The sequence below is a fragment of the Hyla sarda genome, chromosome 1 (assembly GCF_029499605.1).
Source record: "Hyla sarda isolate aHylSar1 chromosome 1, aHylSar1.hap1, whole genome shotgun sequence".
NCBI classification, from domain to species: Eukaryota; Metazoa; Chordata; class Amphibia; order Anura; family Hylidae; genus Hyla; species Hyla sarda.
The window spans coordinates 527,920,490-527,942,677 of record NC_079189.1 but is presented as its reverse complement, the minus strand read 5'-3'; the positions used below and the strand labels follow the sequence as shown (position 1 = coordinate 527,942,677).

General features: G+C 40.1%; 1 protein-coding gene across 2 annotated transcripts in view; it reads left to right on the top strand.

The window, feature by feature from the left end:
- LOC130291103 (baculoviral IAP repeat-containing protein 1-like) overlaps nucleotides 1–22,188 on the top strand; it is a 57,606-nt gene that overhangs the window by 968 nt on the left and 34,450 nt on the right. Inside the window, exons 1-11 of one of the 2 annotated variants that reach the window (XM_056539516.1) lie at nucleotides 1,995–2,120; nucleotides 2,248–2,842; nucleotides 4,614–4,713; nucleotides 8,001–8,082; nucleotides 10,958–11,009; nucleotides 11,851–11,970; nucleotides 13,848–13,935; nucleotides 14,795–14,843; nucleotides 17,361–17,403; nucleotides 18,169–20,268; nucleotides 21,209–21,388. In XM_056539516.1, coding sequence (XP_056395491.1) covers nucleotides 2,055–2,120; nucleotides 2,248–2,842; nucleotides 4,614–4,713; nucleotides 8,001–8,082; nucleotides 10,958–11,009; nucleotides 11,851–11,970; nucleotides 13,848–13,935; nucleotides 14,795–14,843; nucleotides 17,361–17,403; nucleotides 18,169–20,268; nucleotides 21,209–21,388 — 3,475 coding nt within the window. In that variant the 5' untranslated portion in view covers nucleotides 1,995–2,054. Of the gene's footprint in view, nucleotides 1–1,994; nucleotides 2,121–2,247; nucleotides 2,843–4,613; nucleotides 4,714–8,000; nucleotides 8,083–10,957; nucleotides 11,010–11,850; nucleotides 11,971–13,847; nucleotides 13,936–14,794; nucleotides 14,844–17,360; nucleotides 17,404–18,168; nucleotides 20,269–21,208; nucleotides 21,389–22,188 lie in introns of those variants that run through there. The other variant, XM_056539524.1, reaches the window with a different exon arrangement.

Here is a 22,188-nt window from a genome sequence, read left to right as displayed (position 1 = left end):
TGTAGTGACTTGTTTGTACTAATTTATCTGACTATGCCTGCTGGGGGGGGGGGGGGGGTAGTGGAGAGAATAATACTAATTCTCTGCTTCAAGCCATTTCTTTAAATACAATAGATCTCTGTGTAATGCTCATCATCCGCTTATACCTTATTTAGGTTTTCTTTATTCTGCCAATATGGTTTATCTATGGTCTTTAACCTTAATAACATCTTAGGTATATATTGTGCGTGGTTTTCGATTCCCTGTATTTCAAAGTACGTGTGCACTACTGCACTGCATGGATGTGGGTAGGATGCATATATGTTAGTACGCATGACTGGTATTTTACAAAGATTCGTGTAGGATTGGACTATCAGCATTTTAATATCGGACCATCAGTATTGCCATATACTTTATATCCTACCGCACCATGGTTATTTTGTATCTGTGGATATAATTTCCCGCTTTGTAGTATTTTGCACATGTGAAGTGGATCATGGTGCAAGTACTTTATTTGCCGATTTGGGTACGTATTTTTTTCCATGTTGCCTATAATAAATATTATTTTTCTTATTTGGCAGCAAAGCAAAGTCCTTTCTTTTTTGTGTATGCCTTAAAAGGCCGTTCTTGTGACGGGGCAACAACGAGTCCTGACTGCTTCCATTTACTATTATGGGTACGTATTTTTTCCATGTTGCCTATAATAAATATTATTTTTCTTATTTGGGAGCAAAGTGTGGGATCTATACAGAATGTATATGTGGTTTAGATATTATTGATAGGGCTAACCAGGTATGCATTCTGTATTCAAATATAATTCATGGCTTGTACCAGTGGACATTTTTAATGTTCTAATGGTTTATCTTGGGATATGCTAAAACTATCATGTGGTGTTATGATCATTCTACTGTGCGATATTTGGCATATGACTAGCTTGACCCGTACTTTTATTTACGTTGAGCATCTGCATATATACCTAAGTTTTGTTATGAGATCTAAATCAAGATATATAAATCAGAGAATGCATATTCGAATTAGCAGATCATATATATATTTACTTTTATTGGATAATATGTAATATACCTACTGTATGAACCGAGAGTCATGTGACTAGGTCACATGACCCACTGTGGGGATGCCCATTAGCTTTACTGGCAGACATTGATACTATGAGAGTGAATGGATCAGGTGACTTGGTCACATGATCGCATGTATTGAAGGTCAACTGATTCAAACATGTGGCCTAGGGTTGTTACATCATTACAGGAAGTTGCATCACAAGCTCTCTGAGACCTTCCATCCCCCATTCCCATCTGGCAAGAATGATTACAGGCACCCACCATATAAAAGACAGCCCATATTCATGATAACCCACTGTGCCCCTGAGGAAGTTGCCATGTAGGCAATGGAACGCGTTGGGACTTAGTGGACACTGTACACTGACCACCATCTTGATATTAGACCTAACCCTCTCTTCTATTGCTGGTATCTGCTGCTTAAGGGCAGAAGTACTTTATCTCACTTCATGTATATAATTTTTACCTTATGCCACTTTGATATGGTTTGATTTGCCTGTCACACAGTAATTTCTGTATTATTTTGTATTGTGCACCATATGTGTGTATAGGCACTTTATTCATCTTAGTGGTTCCTTGTTTTGAGAGTGGGTCATCTTTTTCATTGTATACAGTACAGTAGTCCAGGAGGGGGCCATATTGGCTACCCCCTGTCTAGTAGGGTGGCTCTGTGTTGAGCCTTTTAAGGTTTTTTTTTAATGTCTGTGTCTTTTTGTAATTGTTCTGCAATAAAATTATTTCATTCATCTTATCTAATTTTGGGTGTGCACATTTGTATGGTATCTTCTATGTTCTTGGATTTTCTACATAATAAATGGTGTATCAGGTTTTCCCAGGTAGCATTGTAGTCCGAGACATTACATGACTAGTTAGGTGTCAAAGGGAGCCTGTCTGCTTCAATGGGTAGAGCAACTGTTTGGTGGGGAAGGTGGGGGGGGATCATTCTCCACTGGGCTGTCGGGAATTGTCCCAGATGTGCTTCAATGGGTGGGGTGGCTGATGTGTGGCAGGGAGAAAAGTGACCTCACACTGCTCTTTCCGAAGCATGTCATTACTGTCTGGCAGGTAAGTACTAAAATCCTGTTTGGTGGATAACACCTTTAAGAACAGGTTTTATGGGCTGCTACATAGGATACATGTAAAATGGAGTTTCATGAACTGGATTCACTTTTCAAATGTACTTTTTTCAAAGGCAATGGCTTCTGCAAACCCAAATGAAGAGGAAAAGGAGAATGAGAATCTCATTTATTTTAAAGAGCTTGACATAAAGAACTTAGAAGATCTATATTCAAAGTTCCCTATAATATATCTTAATTTTCCAAAATTTGTTGCTGACAGCAATGCCAGACATGTTTCCATACGTCAACATCTAGGAATAGCTTATAATGTTAAGATGAGATTGGAGGCCAGGAGATTGAAGTCTTTTATTCCTGGTCATAAATTGTCATCTTGGGCACCAACAGAGATGGCCAGTGCTGGGCTATATTTCACCGGGGTTGATAATAGCATGCAATGCTTCTGTTGTGGAATTGTTCTTTGTTGTACCAGTTTGAAGTTACATCCCCATGAAGAGCATTTACATTTCAGCCCCTCCTGTGGCTTCATTCAAGGCAAAGATGTGGGAAACGTTTCTAAGTATGAGGTTCGGGTCCAAACTTCAGAGACTGGCCAAGAGTGTCTACAAGCATACTCAACAGAGGAGGCTAGATTAAGCTCTTTTACCAACTGGCCATTTTATTCAAGGATTCAACCTGTTCTACTTGCACGTGCAGGATTTTATTTTACGGGTAAGCTCTAAAATGTATATATGTAGATGTAGTTCTAGAAATGAAAAACTATTATATACAATTTTCACATAATTTCATTTATTTCACATTTTGTTAAGTTGAGGCCGTGTATCAACCCCTTCATGACCCAACAAATTTTTTTGGCTCATGTTTTTTTTTCCTTCTCACATTCTAAGACCCATAACTTTTTTATATTTCCACTGACAAAGTTGTAATAGGGCTTTTTTTTTTTTTTTTTTTGCGGCACAAGGTATACTTTTTATTGCCACACCCTATTTTATCATTTAATGTATTACAGAGCCAGAAAAAAACTATATGTAAGGCAAAATTAAAAAAAAAATATGGAAATGCGCAATTTTTGGGACTAATTATTTTTTCACAATAGAAAAAGAAAAAAGAAAAAAAAGTTTGTTCAATGCCATTTTCTAACCTCTATAAGGCCTCTTTCACACTGCTGTTGTGCCCTGATAAGAAAGGTCATTTAAAGTCTCTTTTGTTTTGTGTGCCTTTAACGGCCGTTCTTGTGACGGGGCAACAACGGGTCTTGGCGGCTCCCATTTACTACTATGGGGTTTCTCAGGCACCATTGTTTTTGACAGTAATAGCAGGAGAAAAATACGGAGCAAACAGTATTTTTCTCCCGCTATTCTCCCTGGCTCCCCTGACGCACGTCACACTGCTGTGTCATCCACAGGACAATAACAAATATGTATTTAAGAAACATTTTTAGATGGCAGATACTGGCATCTACTGATAGCAGCAAGCATCTCCCGGTTACGACATGGACCCGACCTGCAGGCCCGGGTCATATCCACTCACCTGACCCACGAAATGGGTTAGCAAGGGGTTAAAATAAAAAATGCGAGACTTGTGAAAACAGAAATGTTTTCAAATGTATTTAAAAGGCAAAATTAAAGTTTTTGCATAGGCATAAGTATTCAGACCCTGCTATGACACTTGCAATACAGTTCTGGTTCCTCCTATTATGTCCTGATTATCTTGGAGATGTTCCTACACCTTGATTTGAGTCACCTGTGGTAAATTAAGGTGAAATGGAAAGACATAAGGTCTCACAGCTGACAATGCATATCAGAGCAAAAACCAAACCATGGGGTGGAAAGAACTGCCTGTAGAGATCAGAAGTAGAATTGTGTAGATACACAGATCTGGAGTAGGAAGCCAAAAAAAATTCTGCCGCACTGAAAGTTCACATGAGCACAATGGCCTCCATAATTCTTCATGGAAGATTTAAACAATAAAACTAAGTAATGGGGGGTGGACTTAGGCAAGAGAGGTGGCCAAGAACCCAATGGTCACTGACTGAGCCCCAAAGATCCTGTGTGCAGATGGGAAAAACTTCCATGAGTGCAGAACTTTACATTTAGAGCTTTATGGCAGAGTGAGCAGAGAGAAGCTTCACCTCAATAAAGACACTTAAAAGCTGCCTGGATTTTTGGGGACAGGGAGACTGGTCAGGGCTAAAGGAAAGCTGAATAGAGCACAGTACAGAGATATTTTTGTCTTAGTATTCTTAGAGATATATCTACTCTGAGTTTACCCTGTGTAAGAATTAGACAGTTTTAGTAAATCTGCCCCATAATGGATGTAGCATGATACTGCCAAATCTAGAAAGAAACAGAAATCATAATATTTATTTTTGATGAGTTACAGAGAATAATAATTAAAAAGCATGCAATTTTGATGTTATCCAGTTACAACCTCTTGACTTTTATGCCATGGACATTAAATAGTTTTTGGTTTTTGCCTTTAGGAAGAAGAGATATTGTCCAGTGCTTCTCCTGTGATGGCTGCCTGGGACACTGGGAGGAAAATGATGACCCCTGGAAAGAACATGCCAAGTGGTTCCCTGAGTGAGTCCCATTACATCTTATCTGAGGAACATAAGACTATGCCTGTGGTGTCTGTTCAGTATCTAGGGTGAATGACTATCCTTTTGGCATACATTTGGCGCTATACATTGGTTTATCTTCTTTTTCACTGAAGTGAAACATGTAGTCAGCCTTTCAATACAAGTGCTCCCACAAATAAATGTAAACCTGGTAGCCAAAAATTTAGAAAATATTTGATTTATGATATTTTTTAGCCAGCTAATAACACCTGCACTTTTTGTTGTACGAAAGGGATCTGGCATCCAAATCTATGTAGATATGAGATTATATATTCAGGCAGTACTTAGAAAATTCCATTGGAAATTGGATTCAAAATTGGCCCATTGTCCATATGACAATTTGATGATTGTCTTTTACAATACATTAATAAATAAGTGTTAGGCTGGGATCCTAGATTGTTAGTATCCACATGGCAAAACCCATGGCCATTTACAATAAAACAAATGTGAATAAGATGTTTTGGACATAGCTGTACTTGGGATGCATATTAGAGATATCCCCATTACATTGTCAATAATGTTTTTACTCTCAATGATATGTGGCATACAGCACTATACAATGCATTTGGAAAATCTTTACACCCTTTTGCTTTTTTTTTTCCTTTTTTTTTTCCTTTTTTTAAATATTTCAGCCTTGTGCTAAAATAAAAAAAAATCAGGTTTCCTCCCATTATTCTGCATTCAATACCCCATACTGACAAAGTGAACACAGAATTTAAGAAATGTTTGCAAATTTATTTAAAAATAAAAGGTTACATTTTTTTTTTTTTTTTTTTTGCATGGACAGAACTATACAGAATGTTTCCAATGGCACCTATATATTATCTCTTTATTATCTCTGAGATGTTTCTACACCTTGATTGGAATCACCTGTGGTAAATTTAGTTGATTGGACAGGATTTAGAGAGACACAGCCCTTTCTATATAAGATCTAAAAATGCATATCAGAGCAAAACTAAGCCATGAGGTGGAAAGATCTGTCTGTAAAGCTCAGAGATAGAATTGTATGGCACCACATATTTATTGAAGGGTGCATAAAATCTGCTGCATTGAAAGAGCACAGTGACCTCTATCCTGAAATGGAAGAAGTTTGGAACAACCAGGACTAATCGTAGAACTAGCTGCCCCATCAAACTAAGTAATTGAGGGATAAGGGCCTTATTGGGCAGACTAGATGGGCCAAATGGTTCTTATCTGCTGACACAATCTATGTTTCTATGGTAACAGAAGTGACCAAAAATCCAATAGTCACTCTGACTGAGCTCCAAAAACTGATGCAGGAAGATGCAGATGGGAAAAACTTCCAGAAGGCCAACTATCCCAGCAACTCTCCACAATCTGGGCTTTATTGCAGAGAGGCCAGAAAGAAGTCTCTCTTCAGTAAGCAAAGCCCCTATAAAGGACTCTCAGACTGTATGAAACTAAATTCTCTAGTCTGATCAAACCACAATGGAACTTTCTGGACTCAATTCTAAGCAATATCTCTGGAGGAAACCAGGCACTGTGGGTGTTTTTCAGCGGCTGGGACAGAAAGACTGGTCAGGGTTGAGGTAAAGCTAAAAGGAGCAAAGTACTAAGATATTTTTAATGAAATCCTTATCCATAACACTCTAGACCTCAGCCTGGGCCCATGATTCACCTTCCAACATTACAATGACCTTGAAGGGGTACTCCACCCCTAAACATCTTATCCCCTATCCAAAGGTGGGACCCCGCAATCTCCCTACTGCACCCAGCATTTGTTTAGAGCGTCTGGTCCAGCGCCGGGGGCTCGTGATGCCACAGCCATGCCCTGCTCGTGATGTCACGGCCATGCTCCCTCAATACAAGCCTATAGGAGACTTGCATTGGGGGGTGTTGCCATGACATCACAAGCCTCCGCCCCGCATCGCCAGTCATCCGGCAAGGAGGGAAGTTCGCTCTGTGCACCGGATGTCTGGGGTGCCGCAGCCGAGATCCCGGGGCTCCTGCCGCTCCTTTGCATAGGGGATAAGATGTCTAGGGGCGAAGTACCCCTTTCAGCACACAGACAAGACAACACAGCAGTGGCTAAGGCTATCTCTGTTAATGTCCTTGAGCAGCCCAGCCCTCACTTGAACCCAGTCAAACATCTATGTTCCCATCAAACCTGACAGTTTGACCTAAGTTTAAGAGGATCTGCCAAAAATCCCCTAATCCTGGTATACAAACCATGTAGTATCATCCCCAAGAGTACTTAGTAAAGGATCTCAATACTCATGTCAATGGAATATTTTAGTTTTTCACTTTGTCATTATGGAGTATTGAGTACAGAATAGAAACATGATTTCCATTCTACACATAACAAAATGTGTAAAAAGTGAAACGTTTTGAAGACTTTCCAAAGGCATTGTATGTTTTTTAGGTTAAAAGTCAAAGGCATTATCTGCCATATTACAGAGGCATTCTTCCCAAGGAGAAAAAACAAAGGGCCAAGAGGCTACTAGTGTTGTGGTACAGAGTCCATGCACATAGCTAAATGCAATTCTGATTACTTTTAAGGAATTAGGGTGATGAAGATAAAGGAGGAAAAAAAAACATCATATGTGTATGGATGTCTAGAAAGTCTCTACCAACAGCTAATGTTGCAGGAAAGAGGAATTGGGCATGTTGAAATTTCTAAATGTTCCATTTCATGTCCCTGTGGTTGATTCCCCTCTCTTCATTGGGGAAAACAGATATCTCATGTGTAAAGCCATGTTCACAAGTACTTAATCTGCTGCAGATTTGATGCTGTAGATTTCAGCTATTTATTTATATTGGCTAAATCTGTAGCAGATTAGGTTCCTATGAATATAACTAGAGATGAGCGAATTTACAGTAAATTCGAATCGTCACGAACTTCTCGGCTCGGTATTCCTAGGAAAGAGTGTCCTAGGACTGTATCCACCTTTTTCAGCCCACCGGAGCACCTGAAAGCTGAACTAATTTATGCAGGAAAAGTCATCAACTGCCGAGCTGAGAAGTTCGTGACGAATCGAATTTACTGTAAGTTCGCTCATCTCTAAATATAACTTAAATGTTGGATCATGATCTTTTTTTGTGCTGTGTGCCTTTCCTTACACATCCTATAGATATATAAGGGGGTTTATAAAGGTTGTATACCAGTTTATCTTACATTCCCCCTACAGTATCTTACCTGTATCTTAACTATTTGTATGGAAGCTATTTTCTCAGATTACATCTGGGCAGGTGAACTGCAATTTATAGACTGTTTTTCTTATACCTTAGGTGCGAATTCCTCACAAGTAAAAAAACTCCCGATGAAATTAAAGTGCTCAATAATTCATATAATGGATATCATGGAATCCAAGTAAGTTCCTAGCATACTGCTGTTTTGTGTTTTCCAAGTGTGGGTCATGTAACATACTGTACTCGTTTGTGGTATAAAATTATCATTTTTTATCTGTGTAGTTTTGTTCACACTGATGTCATGGCTTCTGTTTTAGAGGATCCATGATATGTCAGATCATTATAATCTCTTTGACCCTGTTCATACAGGTTGCTTTGCTGAAATCCACGTTAATTTTGAGTACAATGCGCAGCCATCGTATGCGCAGACCATAACCTTCTGATCCCTAGTACTGCTTGACTTATGGGTCCATCAGGTTTCAGTTTTTTTTTTTTTTTTTTAAGGAATGAAGGAATATTTAATGAAAAAGCGACCTATTGTTTAAATCAAGTTTTTATGTTATACATATTTTTTAAGAGTTTTCTGGTGATGTTTTTTTGTTTTTTATAATTTGCCATCTATGATCTATCTTTTAACATAATCATGAAATCTTGCTGTTTCCATTCTAACCACTAGGCCTAAAACTAAGCTGAGACTTCCTGTTCTGAACAGATCACTTCACAGAAATGCTGTTCTTTTAAGAGCAGAGAGGTGTAAAAGGTGACACCAGTAGAGATAACACTGGGTCCACCACCATTCACAGCAGAGATCAGCATCCCCCACCCCTCATTGTAAAATGACCTCTGAAAAGGGCACAAAGACTGCTCAATAAATTCTCCAATTCATGTGAATGGAGCAGGTCCTGTCCATTGTTGTCAATGGTCCTGTCCATTGTTGCCATGGGTCCCGCTGTAAAGCATATTACTAACTGCTATCAAAAACAGATTAGGCAAGATGGCTGCCCTGTGATAATATACAAAAAAAAAATCAACTAAAATGACTTAAAAAAAAATATATATATATATACCGTATTTATCGGCGTATAACATGCACTTTTCAGGCTAAAATTTTTAGCCTAAAGTCTGTGTGCGTGTTATACGCCGATACCCCCCCAGGAAAGGCAGGGGGAGAGAGGCCGTCGCTGCCCGCTTCTCTCCCCCTGCCTTTCCTGGGGTCTAGAGCGCTGCTGTCGGCCCTTTTCACCCCCTGGTTATCGGCGCCGCTGCCCGTTCTGTCCCCCTGACTATCGGTGCCGGCGCCGATAGCCAGGGGGAGAGAAGCGGCGCCGACAGCCAGGAGGAGAGAAGGGGCAGCGGCACCCATTGCCGGCGCCGCTGCCCCGTTGCCTCCCCCCATCCCCGGTGGCATAATTACCTGAGTCGGGTCGGTGCTGCTCCGCTGCTCCAGGCCTCCGTCGTTGCTATGCGCTGAACGGCGCGGCGCATGACGTCAGAGCGCCGCGCCGTGCATAGAAACGAAGCTCGGGATAGGAGGTCGGGATAGGAGGACGGGATAGAAGGTCGGGATAAGAGGTCAAGATAGGAAGTCGGGATAGATGGACAGGAGAGGAGGTTGAGATAGGAGGTCAAGATAGGAGGTCAAGATAGGAGGATGGAATAGGAGGTCGGGATAGGAGGTCGAGATAGGAGGACGGGATAGGAGGACAGGATAGGAGGTCTAGATAGAAGAATGGGATAGGAGGTCGGGATAGGAGGTCAAGATAGGAGGACGATATTGGAGGTCGCTATAGGAGGTCGAGATAGGAGGACGGGATAGGAGGTCAGGATAGGAGGTTGAGATAGGAGGCCGGGATAGGAGGCCGGGATAGGAGGTCGGGATAGGAGGTTGGGATATGGGGTTGGGATATGAAGTCAAAAGCTTCCTCTGTTGATTTTCCTCCACAACAAGGATTAGAAAGGAAAAACCGGGCAACGCTGGGTACTCAGCTAGTATATGTATAAATATGAAAATTACAATCAGAAATTAGAAAAAGATTAGAAAAGATAATTTTCAGTATCTGGCTCTAATCAGAAAAAAAAAATATCTAGATGGCAAATTCTCTTTAAAGGTGTATTCCAGGACATATATATATATATATATATATATATATATATATATATATATATGTATGCCGGCTCCAGAAAGTTAAACAGATTTGTAAATTACTACTGAAGTTGAGTTGTTCTTTTCTGTCTGGCAACAGTGCTCTTTGCTGACATCTCTGCTTGTCTCGGGAACTGCACAGAGTAGAAGAGGTTTGCTATGGGGATTTGCTTCTACTCTGGACAGTTCCAGAGACACGTGTCATCAGAGAGCACTGGTGCTGGTGGACCCATTATAGGTCTATAGGAAGTGAAAGAATAAATTACTGTATACTCATGATCTTAAGCCTATCTTCACACACTCTTTTATTCGGCTGTTTTTTGTTGCTATCCAAAAATCACCCATTTGTGTAAAAATACAATGCTATAGAAATTAGTTAAAAAATTAGCTATTTTTATAACATTTTACAGTCTTTTTTTTTCCATTTTAGCCATTTTTACTCACAAGCAGCTGAAAATAATTAACATGCTCCTAAAACACCAATTTCCTCAAACCATGTGTGCACTTAGGACTATGATTGACTATGTAGTGGACCCTTCAAACATGTAAAAATTCATGACAAATCAAAGTTGCCATTGAGCCTGTAAAACAGTAGTCACAATGCCAGTGTGAACAGAGACCATTGTTTGCTTTATAGGCTTTGTTTACTTATATAACTGAGGGTTTTGTTAATGTTTCTGTTAAGTTGAAGTTTTCTGGTATGCTGAACACCCAACCCGCATAGTCAATGGGGTCTGTGAATGTCCATTTGGATTGCTGACATGTTCACATTGTTTGAAAATGGTCTTAATCACTAATTTTAGTTAGTTATTATTATTATTATTAATAATAATAATAATAATAATTAATTATTAATGACATATTTTGTAAAAGTATGGGAATGAGGAGTATAATGTAATACCTTATATTTTAGGGAAAGCATTTCCTTCCTGATGTCATTGATAATGTGCAGTCCTGTCAATTAGGTAAGTGATTAAGGTTATATTTTTTTTTATATAATTGTAGTATATTGTGACTTAAGAAGAAATGCTAGAACATTGGATGGTAGCACTGATGCCACCAAATGCTGTGTGAGCTAATGTGTACAGCTGACAACCCACTGTCTACTGCAACCATAGCACTTAAGTGATTTAAAGGGGTTGTCCAGCCAAAACTAACTAACTTATTTCCATTCCACAGGATAGGGGATAAGTAGCTGATCGCATGGGGGGTCTGACCGCTGGGACGCTCTGCAATCTCCTGAACGAGCCCCCGGCTTTCAATGAGGAGTGTGTGGGGTAGACGGCATGTGTTCCAAGAGACACGAGTACAGCACTCGAGCATCTCCAGCACACTCGAATGGAGCACATGCAGTCTACCGCTTGTGCTCCTCACTGAGAGCTGGGGTCCCGTTCTGGAGATTACGGGGGAGGTTCCAGTGGTCAGATTTACAGCGATCAGCTACTTATTCCCTGTCCTGTATATAGGGGATAAGTTAGTTTAGGCAGAACAAAACTGTGTTATCATGGCACCAGGTCTATTATGGGCTATTACATTCACTAGTTTAGTAGTACAGTATCTAATCCTTAATTTAAGCCTACCTCTTATTTGTGTTATAAATTACATTAGAAATTATACACTGACTCTGTGATAGTCAGAGAGCACAGAACAGCGGGAATACAAAATTATTTCTATTTAGATGCATTATGGTAATAAAATATGGTTGGGAAGGTAGACAGGGCCATTAAATATTTTCAACTAAAAATATACAGCATATCTTATGTAAAAATATTTAAATATAAACCAAATGTCAAAATAATTCCCAAGGTAATACCAGGATGAACATCTTCGAAGATGAGAATGTTCGGCTGGAGTCGTTTAAAAAATGGCCTACAGATTCCAAAGGAGATCCTGCTGCTTTCGCCAGAGCAGGATTTTTCTACACAGGTTAGATCGGATTTTCTGACAATTAACTAATCAATAGCTTAGTTTGTTTCACTGCTTAGGCTGCTGCTTAGAGCTGCATGGCAAACCGCAAATGGCTGCCACAGTGACCTGACAAATGTAATAATTCCCAGCATGGGAGCGCAACTAAGTGATCATGGTCACAGTCACCCTAGAGTCTAATAGTGTCACCTTTTTTCTACTTCACTGTTGTAGTGTGTGGGCACTATTCCTGTATGATTTCCTCAGTGCCCACAATCAGTAATAGTACCCTATTTAGGCCTCACACAGTAATAGGTCTCCCCTTAATGCCACACACTGTAATAATGTCCTCTTTGTGCTTCCTACAAAGTAATAATGCCCCCTTACAATATTATGCCACCTACACATGATACTCCTTGTGCCTGTATTCACATCACTTTATTGTGGTCAGCCTGAACTGGACCCCTTGTTACGTGCCTTGAGGTGTGTAGTTTCCAAAATAGTGTGCCATGTGTTTTTTTTTTTTGCTGTTCTGGAACAATAGGGGCTTCCTAAATGCGACATGCCCCCCAAAACCATGTTAGCAAAATTCACTCTCCAAAATCCCATTGTCTTTCCTTCCCTTCTGAGCCCTCTACTGCTTCTGAGCCCTCTATTGTGCCCGCTAAAAATTCAAAAACTGGGTCTACAAGAACATGCGAGTGTAAAAAATGAAGATTTTGAATTTTCTCCTTCACTTTGCTGCTATTCCTGTGAAACACCTAAAGGGTTAACACACTTACTGAATGTGATTTTGAATACTTTGAGGGGTGCAGTTTCTATATTGGGGTAATTTAGGGGGTATTTCTAATATCAAGGCCCTTCAAATCCACTTCAAAAGTGAACTGGTCCCTGAAAAATTCAGATTTTTAAAATTTCATGAAAAATTAGAAAATTGCTGCTATACTTTGAAGTAAAAACATGTCAACTTTATGATGCAAACATAAAGTAAACATATTGTATATGTGAATCAATATGTAATTTATTTGGTATGTCTATTTCCCTCATAAGCAGAGAGCTTCAAAGTTAGAAAAATGCAACATTTACAATTTTTTCATAAAATTTTGGAATTTTTCACTATGAAATGATGCAAGTAATAATGAAAATTTACCACTAACATAAAGTAGAATATGTCAAGAAAAAACTCTGAATCAGAATGAAAAGTAAAAGCATCCCAGAGTTATTAATGCTTAAAGTGACAGTGGTCATATGTGCAAAAAACGCTCTGGTCCTTAAAGGGGTACTCCCGTGGAAAACTTTTTTTTTTTTTAAATCAACTGGTGCCAGAAAGTTATACAGATTTGTAAATCACTTCTATTAAAAAAATCTTAATCCTTCCAGTACTTTTTAGGGGCTGTATACTAAAGAGAAATCCAAAAAAGAAATGCATTTCCTCTGATGTCATGACCACAGTGCTCTCTGCTGACCTCTGATGTCCATTTTAGGAACTGTCCAGAGCAGCATATGTTTGCTATGGGGATTTTCTCCTACTCTGGACAGTTCCTAAAATGGACAGCAGAGGTCAGCAGAGAGCACTGTGGTCATGACATCAGAGGAAATGCATTTCTTTTTTTGATTTCTCTTTAGTATACAGCCCCTAAAAAGTACTGGAAGGATTAAGATATTTTTTATAGAAGTGATTTACAAATCTGTTTAACTTTCTGGCACCAGTTGATTTAAAAAAATAAGTTTTCCATGGGAGTACCCCTTTAAGGTGAAAATGGTCTTGGTCCTTAAGGGGTTAAGGAGTTTTCCAGCCAAAAACTATGATTAGACTAAGATTGTATCTGTAAAGTTGGACAATGCATATATTTTACTCTATGAAAAGTGGGTTTAATACAGTGTGTGCAAAATTTTAGGAAAATCAGGCGAAGTGAGATGCTATCTATGCAGTTCATCTGTGAATTCTTCAGAACATCTATTTATGCTATCCATTGAAAACCATGTGTAAGTATATAGTGGTATGTGCAACATATAAGGTACTGGAATCAGTGGATCTTGTCACATAATACCCCAACCTTGTTTAGATGTTATATGTTAAAAATTAAAAAATTCTGTTAAGACTTTCCTAGTATATGGTATGTTCTTAAGTAACAGTACTTGAGCATCATGGCCAACCAAGGTTGTGCAGTGTCATGGAAAGTTGCTGAATGCTTGTCGGTTGGGTGATTGTGATGGTCACAGTACTAGATGGTCAGCAAACCTTGTATTTCAGATAGTGGGGGTGAATAGCTGTAAAAAGAGGGGTTACTCACATATTGAGGTAAAGTATTTCCTGAGTTCTGCTTGTTACTATGCCATTGCCATTGTGCTCCTATGTGCAAAGGAGGCGGGAGCTGGCTCACACAGCTCCCCTGCCTCATCGATATTCACTCCATGGCCTACTGGGCCGGGGAGTGAATATTGATAAGGCAGGTGACCTGGGCTAGGGAGTGAATATTGATGAGGGAGGGGAGCTGGGTGAGTCGGCTCCCCGCCTCAATAGTGCAAAGGACAGCAATAGCAACAACATAGCAATGGCTAAAACTAGTACTTTTCTTAGATATGTGAGTAACCCCTCTTTTTACAGCAATTCACCCACACTATGACCCAGTATGTCAGGTTAAATTTGGGTAAACGAGCTGTCAGTTTCTTTTTTAAGTGTTTTAGGTCAATATTCCACTGTAGTATAAATCTGTCTCCCAAAAGATACAAACCAAAGAGTATAGCATGTCTCTGAAAGATGGATATGTGTTTGTCCATTGTGATGTGTAAAGTAAATTTTTGGGTGCTCATTTATTTTTCATAATCTTTGCTTGTTTTGCAGTTGTCAATTTTTGGTGAAGAAACAGACAGAATCCAAAGATCTTGAAACTGTAAGCAACAAACATAACCATTACAAATATTAGAAAAACCTTTTGCTTGAAATAGCAGTGTCTACAGTTATGTATGTTATTGCAGTTTAGCCATATTCACTTCAATGGAATAAAGTGTCATCACTAGACACAATCCATAGACATTATTTGTGCTGTAATTGGAAGAAAGCTGTCATGATTCTCCTGCTGTCACTGTTTACTAGGGATCGACCGATATCGTTTTTTTTAGGGCCGATACCGATAATCTGTGGAGGTTAGGGCCGATAGCTGATAATTTATACCGATATTCCGGTATAAGTTATCGGCTATTTATCCCCCCCCCGCGACACCACTGCAGATTATTGATTTAAAGCGGGCGCTATAAATCAATGAACTGCAGCGGCTTTTGCGGTGCCATAGGCCGTCGCCGCCACCCGCTTCTCTCCCCCTGCCTGTCCGGGGGTCCTCCCGAGTCCTATCACCGCCACCGCGACCGCCCCCACCGCCGCACCGCTCCGCGCCCCCTACCGCCCGTGCCGCGTCGCACCCCCCACCGCACCGCCCCGCCCCGGCCCCATTGCCTCCCCCATCCCCGGTTTTATAATTACCTGTTCCCGGGGTCCGCTCTACATCTGGCTCCGGTGGCGTCCTCCTGAGCTGTCTCTGTGCGCACTGACAGTGACGTCACGTCACTCGTCATTGCCCACAGCGTAACGCAGGACGCAGCAGGAGCCCGAAGTAGTGTGGACCCTGGCCCCCGGGAACAGGTAATTATAAAACTGGGGGTAGGGGAGGCAATGGGGCCGGGGCGTTGCGGTGGGGGGTGCGACGCGGTGGGGTAGGGCGTGGGGGGGGGCGGTCACGGTGCGGGGGGCGTGGCATTATCGGATTATCGGCAAGGTAATTGCCGATACGATAACGCCCGAAATCGTGAATATCGGCCGATTATATCGGCCAAACCGATAATCGGTCGATCCCTAATGTTTACTATAATATTTTTGTATTTATATCAATATTTACTTTAGATATACATTATGTAAAGCCACTGCTCCTATCCCAATGGGTCATCATGTTTTGGATGCCACAGCATAGGTCAAATGAACCTGACAGAAGCATTACCCACACAAACCTGACTATACAGAGTAAGGATAGGGTCACACGTGCCATATTTTCTGCAGCTGATTTTGCTACCCATTGACTTCAATGGGAAGAAAATTTGCAGCAGCAAATATGCAGCACAATAGGGCACGTGTAACACTACCGTATGGGAATGCGCCATCTTATGGATGGCTATGCATTCCTTGCAGAGTCCGCAGAAAGAATGAACATGTTCATTTTTTCTGTGGGCACGGAATTTGGAATTTCCATGCGGAATCAGGCACGGAAATTCCGATGTGTGACCATGATCTTATAGTGCGGGTGATGCTGATTTAGATGCAGTTTACCTAAAATCCGCACTTCTGTTTTGCTATAATAAAAACATGCAAATCAGCCTTTCTGAGCAATGAATGTGCAGAATGTCTTCTCTCAAGATCCAGTCTGTCACTCACTCAAATCTGAGTGACCTGTCCCTATCCTGAGGGTCCCACTTACATATTATTGATGAACCACAATCTAGGATTACTCTAGTATTAATGTGTTACATGTATAATTTCATGTTATTGTTAAGCAACTAACTGCTCATGTGATAGGGTGAGAAAAACATGTCATAAAAAAATGCTTTATGTTTAAAACCCTGTGTAAACCTTGTGCAACTAAAATAGTGAAAAGGGTCCAAAAGGACATATTAAAGGAACTAAAAGTGATGATCTATCAGGAAGTTCAGTCCTCTCTGTCAGCATGGTCCCCAACCTAGTTCCAGTTCTCATACATCATTTTTAATTGCTTACTTTTCTTTATTGTGGAGCATGCACAGTTATCTGTCTATGATGGAGAAATCCAGTCCACACGGCAACAGCATTCAGGCCCTGAAGAGTCTCCCCCACACTGTTCTGCATGTAAAGGGGAAAACAAAATTCTTAAATTTACCCTGCCCCCCTTCATCCACATAATCTCTTAAATTTAAAGAGGAACTGTAGCCAACAACCAAAAAAATGAGATTTTGCAATCATAAACTGCTTACGATGCCCAGATTACAGACGTTTTTATGGTTGATTAGCAGGATTATACAATCGGGGTGTGAATGTTTTACATTGAGGGGTGTATATGCCTAATACACACCCCCTGACTGTATAATCCCATCTATCACCTGATATTCACTCCAGTTATTAAAATTAAGTTTACACCCATCTGACTGATTCCCTGAATTATTAGACAAACTATAAACCCTCATATCTCAAGAATGGAAGGGCGTATCCAGAAACTGTAAAAAGGTTTGTTATCTGGGCATCCTAAGCTTTTTTTGGGCCTCAGGTCCTCTTTTATGGACACATTAACTTTTTTTCCCATCCTTACTATTTAACTAGAAATACCTCATAGTATGACATTACTATTGTATCAACTAAATTGTAATATTATTATTTATACAATTCTGTCCAGCAAATTAAAGAAAACAAAGAAGGGGTCCACAAGAAAGTCAGTAGTGAGTATATATTTCATTGGATATTAAAATATAATACCATACTGTTAATGCTAACGCTAATTCTAATAAAATCATCTGAGCAGATTTGACCCAAAAACTGTCTTTATTTTCCATAGCATTCAATCACTGATCAGCTTTCATTTCTTAAATTGCTCAGGTGTATTGAAAGTGGAACTTTAATTGGTTTCTATAGGCAAATAAGCCAATTTTGGTTCAGCTTCTTTTTTTTTTTTTTTTTTTAAATGTGCTCCATTATCTCTGATGTAATAATTATCGTTTCAGACCTAAGCTATGGTGAGAATTTCGTATAATGATTTACAAATAAAATTTTCTGTTAAATACGTCTACTTTTTAAAGTTTGTCATCTTATGTTTGGAGGCCTCAGGGTTCTACTTTCTTTAGAATGTAAATATTTTTTAGCCCCCCCCCCCCCCTTCTTTTCTATGAAACTGCCCCACTTGTCCTCTCCTAGCCCAATTCTTCTCTTTGTCTTTCTTTTCTACTCCAGGCTCTTATTCCTTCCATACAGTCCTGCTCTTGAATATATTTGTCTGTATGGGGGTTATTATGATCTGTATTATCACCGTCTTACCATTCCTAGGTCCGGGGTACTAAGAGGGTTCCCAACAAGCCATGGTGCCTTGGCCAGAACATTTGTATTGAGGGCATAGGGAATCTCTGCTCTGAGTGAACCAAAGCTTAGCTACTTCTCTGCCACAGTAATACTGTTTTCTCTGTAATGTTAATAATCTTGTGTCTTTACAGGTTATATCGTCCATGATGAATTCTGCCCTGTGGAAGCTATGGAATTAAGAAAATCTTTGATAGAATTGTACACTGATTTTAAATTCAGAAAGTTATTACCATTTCCAGGCTCGTCTCATGTTTCCATTGATTTGAACTCACACTTTGCAGATATCTCTGTTGAGTCTAAGACCATCACAAACAGGGCGCTTGGTGTCCTGACATTACCAGATATCCTGTCTGAGCTGACTGACATCACCATGATAGAAGGCGAAACTGGCAGTGGGAAAACTGCTCTTCTTAAAAAGATTGCCGTCCTGTGGGCATCAGGGTCCTGCCCTATACTCAGCAGATTTAGTCTGGTGTTTTATATTTCCCTTCCTTCTATTGGGAATAAGCAAACTCTTAGTGACATCATCTGCCAACAACTGATCGGATCCTCAACATCTATAACAGAGAAGAGTCTGGGAGAAATTATAAAGCAGTTGAAGAACAGGGTTCTCTTCCTCCTGGATGACTATGGTGTGATGGACTCACTTCCAGGGTCTATAGAGGAGTTAATAAAGATGAACCACTGGAACAGATTGACCCTGGCAGTCACAGTGAACCCTCATAAGGGTCGGAATCTTCGCCAATATGCAAGGGTCATACTGGGCATCCAAGACTTTCCCATCTATAGCTCCATTTTTATTTTTAAAAATATTTTTTCACATGATTTAACAATTGTGAACAAAATTTGTATGGAGCTGACAACTACTGTCACGTTGCAATTGGTTTTAAGGTCACCTCTTCTTACCTTCTGCCTATGTGTTTTATGGGTACAAGACCCAGCTATAAATGCATCAGGGGACACATTGGTATGGAAGTCCTATCTGATGCATGTCATGCTGAGACACCCCACTGAAGTAGAGACAGTAAATGCAGTTGTGTCTTCATGTGAGGAACTTGCAATTGAAAGCCTTTTTAAGTTGCGTTTCAAATTCACACATGAGGATCTAAGAGAATATTCTGTGAACGTCAATGAGGCTCTCAGATTTAGGCTATTGAGCATGTTCACATCACAGAGACTCCATCCTGTTTTCAAGTTCTTTCACCCTTCTTTTCAAGAGTTTTTAGCTGGGAAACGAATGAATGAACTTTTGCAGTCTGGAGATGTAAAAGAGAACCAGAGAGGCTTGTCATTCCTCCAAAACATTAATACCATCTCAAAAGTCACTGGACGTTTCTTCTATTTCTTAAAGTATACATGTATGCATTCTCCTGAAACTTCTGTGATTGTTCTCTCCCATGTTTTCAGTTTGCTGGACAGCAGGGAAGCATTTCATTGTCAAAGTGACGAAAAGATTCACCTTCAACATCACCCTGAACTGGATTTCATGGAAGGTTTATTAAATCTACAAAGCCTCATGCCATTGTTTGACATGGGGACTAATAATCGAGATAGGATTGATAGCATACTTGATATGGCTATTAAAATAGCTGAAGAGAGTAGCTATCTGTCTCACTGTGTACCCATCATATTGAACTTTCTCAAAGGAAAAACAATATCCATTGTTTTGTCATGGCCAAATAGGAGACTGCTTAGATTTCTTTATAGATATCCAGAAGGACTATGGTTATTGGAGAGATTGGAGATTGTTGTACCTCCAGCTAATATAAGTATTAACATCAATACTGAGATTTTTAGACCTATTGGGTCTGTGCCCGAAGTTGATGCAGACTACTCCAATGCATTCAAGCTCGCGTCTGACCTGCAACAAAAGGCACGCATGCCATTCCTGGATTATTTGGGCACAAACATTTATGATCTATCAACCCTTGGCTTCAGTCCAGACATTCATAGAATCCCTTTGCTAACTGTCAAAGTGCATGGTTGTCCTGTTGAGAGCGACAATATCCTAGTTAATATTATGTTTTTCTGCAGTATTTCCATTCAAGTTGGTCTGGACTTGTTCAATTGCCCAGGATTTCTTGAAAGTATGTGGCCATGCATAGATCTATACAAAAGTTCTATTAAAAGCCTCAGTATTCGACAAACAAAGCTGTTCATGGAGGATCAAGAATTGGTCACACTTCTGACTGCATTGCAAAGTCTGAAAATAGTTTTAATGCCACCACCAGGTAATTGATAAAGATAATTACATCTTATAGGTAAATCTGTATTACTGTCTGTTTCTTCAGATTGGTCCTCCCCTACTTTAAGTCTCCATGGCCACATTGAGATCTGTAACACAACGATACTGTACATTTGTCACAGAGACACAGTACACCGAGCACTCCCTGTGTATGTATGTCTCCTGACTCATATAGGTTGGGGTGACCTTGATGGTGATTCACAAAATGACTAGCCAGAGACTGGGGTAATTAGAAAATGGTAACTATGCTTCTCTTTACTTGGAGAACAGAAGTAATGTTCCTCACCATCCTCGGGTTACATTTTTGCCCCAGAGATGGTGAGGATATAAAATATAAAGTCTCCCCGGCCGCCTTATAAGCAGTACCCTGAGCTAGTAGTTATACTGACCAGATCCTGTCAATCGGGTGTAGTGATGCCCATCTCGACTAGATTGACGGCCCGCATCACCGCCTGCTCCCTAAGCAGACGAAGCAGAGCAATAACGTGTGCCATCAATCAAGCTGAGGGGGCGTCACTAGAGCCTGAGCAACGGGACCTGGTATGTACAGCTCCCCTCCCAGGGGACTACTCATGGGGTGGCCAGGCAGATTTTATAAGTTCATATGCTCACCATCCCTGGGGGCAAAAACATCTCCTGAGGTTAGAAAGGATAAAAGGGGAGATTTATAAAAAAAAAAATGTCCAGAGGAAAAGTTGCTGAGTTGCCCATAGCAACCAATCAGACGGCTTCTTTCTTTTTTGTATACTTAGTACCCAAACAATATTTTCATGGGGCCCAAGGGTACATTACACATTCCATATTGCACCAATGCCCTGATGTTCACAGTAGGAGTAAACAAGGTTGAAGCAGATATTTGCTCCATCCAAGATAAACCATAATATACCATAATTATTTATTATTACTTTTTTTTTTTTTTTTTACAGAATTTGTACTTTCAAACATACACTCTTTCAAAGAGCTGAAAGAACTAGTGGTGGACTGTCCCATAGATGACAATAAGTGGGAAATCATTGATGTTTTATCAGATGAATTTAAAAGCCTACACAATATGGAAAAAATTGTGTTTAAGAATATTAGGATGGAAAGACAGGCAGACAGATTAGGTAAGTTTGTATGTTTATATTAATGTTATTGATTTATTTCTGCTTCTAATCATATCAGTTTGTAAAACAAAATAGCCCCCAATGGTGACAGTGATGCAAAGTATTCAGCAAACAGACACATAACATAAATCCCACGAATTCACCAGTGGTGGCAGGGCCGATTCAAGGCTCTGGTGGGCCCTGGGAAAAAATAGTCATAGATTAGTTAAAATGAAGTTACATCTAGCATCTCCTTAGAATTGTTTTCTTTCCCTTTCTTTTCTATTTAGCACAGACGTCCATAAAGACTTCCAATTATGATTTATCTCCACAGAATCATCCAGAACAACACATTAGGCGCTGCTTTTTTGCAGAACATTCCCAACCTTTTCCTTACCGTCAGTTCCCAAAATAATGCCTTACTATACGGCTTTGTCAAGAGGTTTTAGGGCACTGTGCGCCGTATAGTACGGCGAAACATGTCGAGGGGGGCCGCAAGTAGGTTTTAAATACAGTGCACACTCTTCCCTTATAGTGCGCATACTGCAGACGCGCACGGACAGATGGAGATACAGTGACGCCAGAATGGCACTCTAACAACTAATACTATGGGAAGAGAAATACGCTGATACTTTTAACCCATTAGTTTTTTGGTGTTTTTGTGTTCAATAAAGATTATAGTATTTTAATATATGGGAAATATAGGGGATTAGTGGATCACCTCTTTGGTGATGTTTTGGTTAACAAGAATTAGACTTGCCTCTGATACCAAAATTAATCTAAGGCAGTGTTTCCCAAACAGGGTGCCTCCAGCTGTTGCA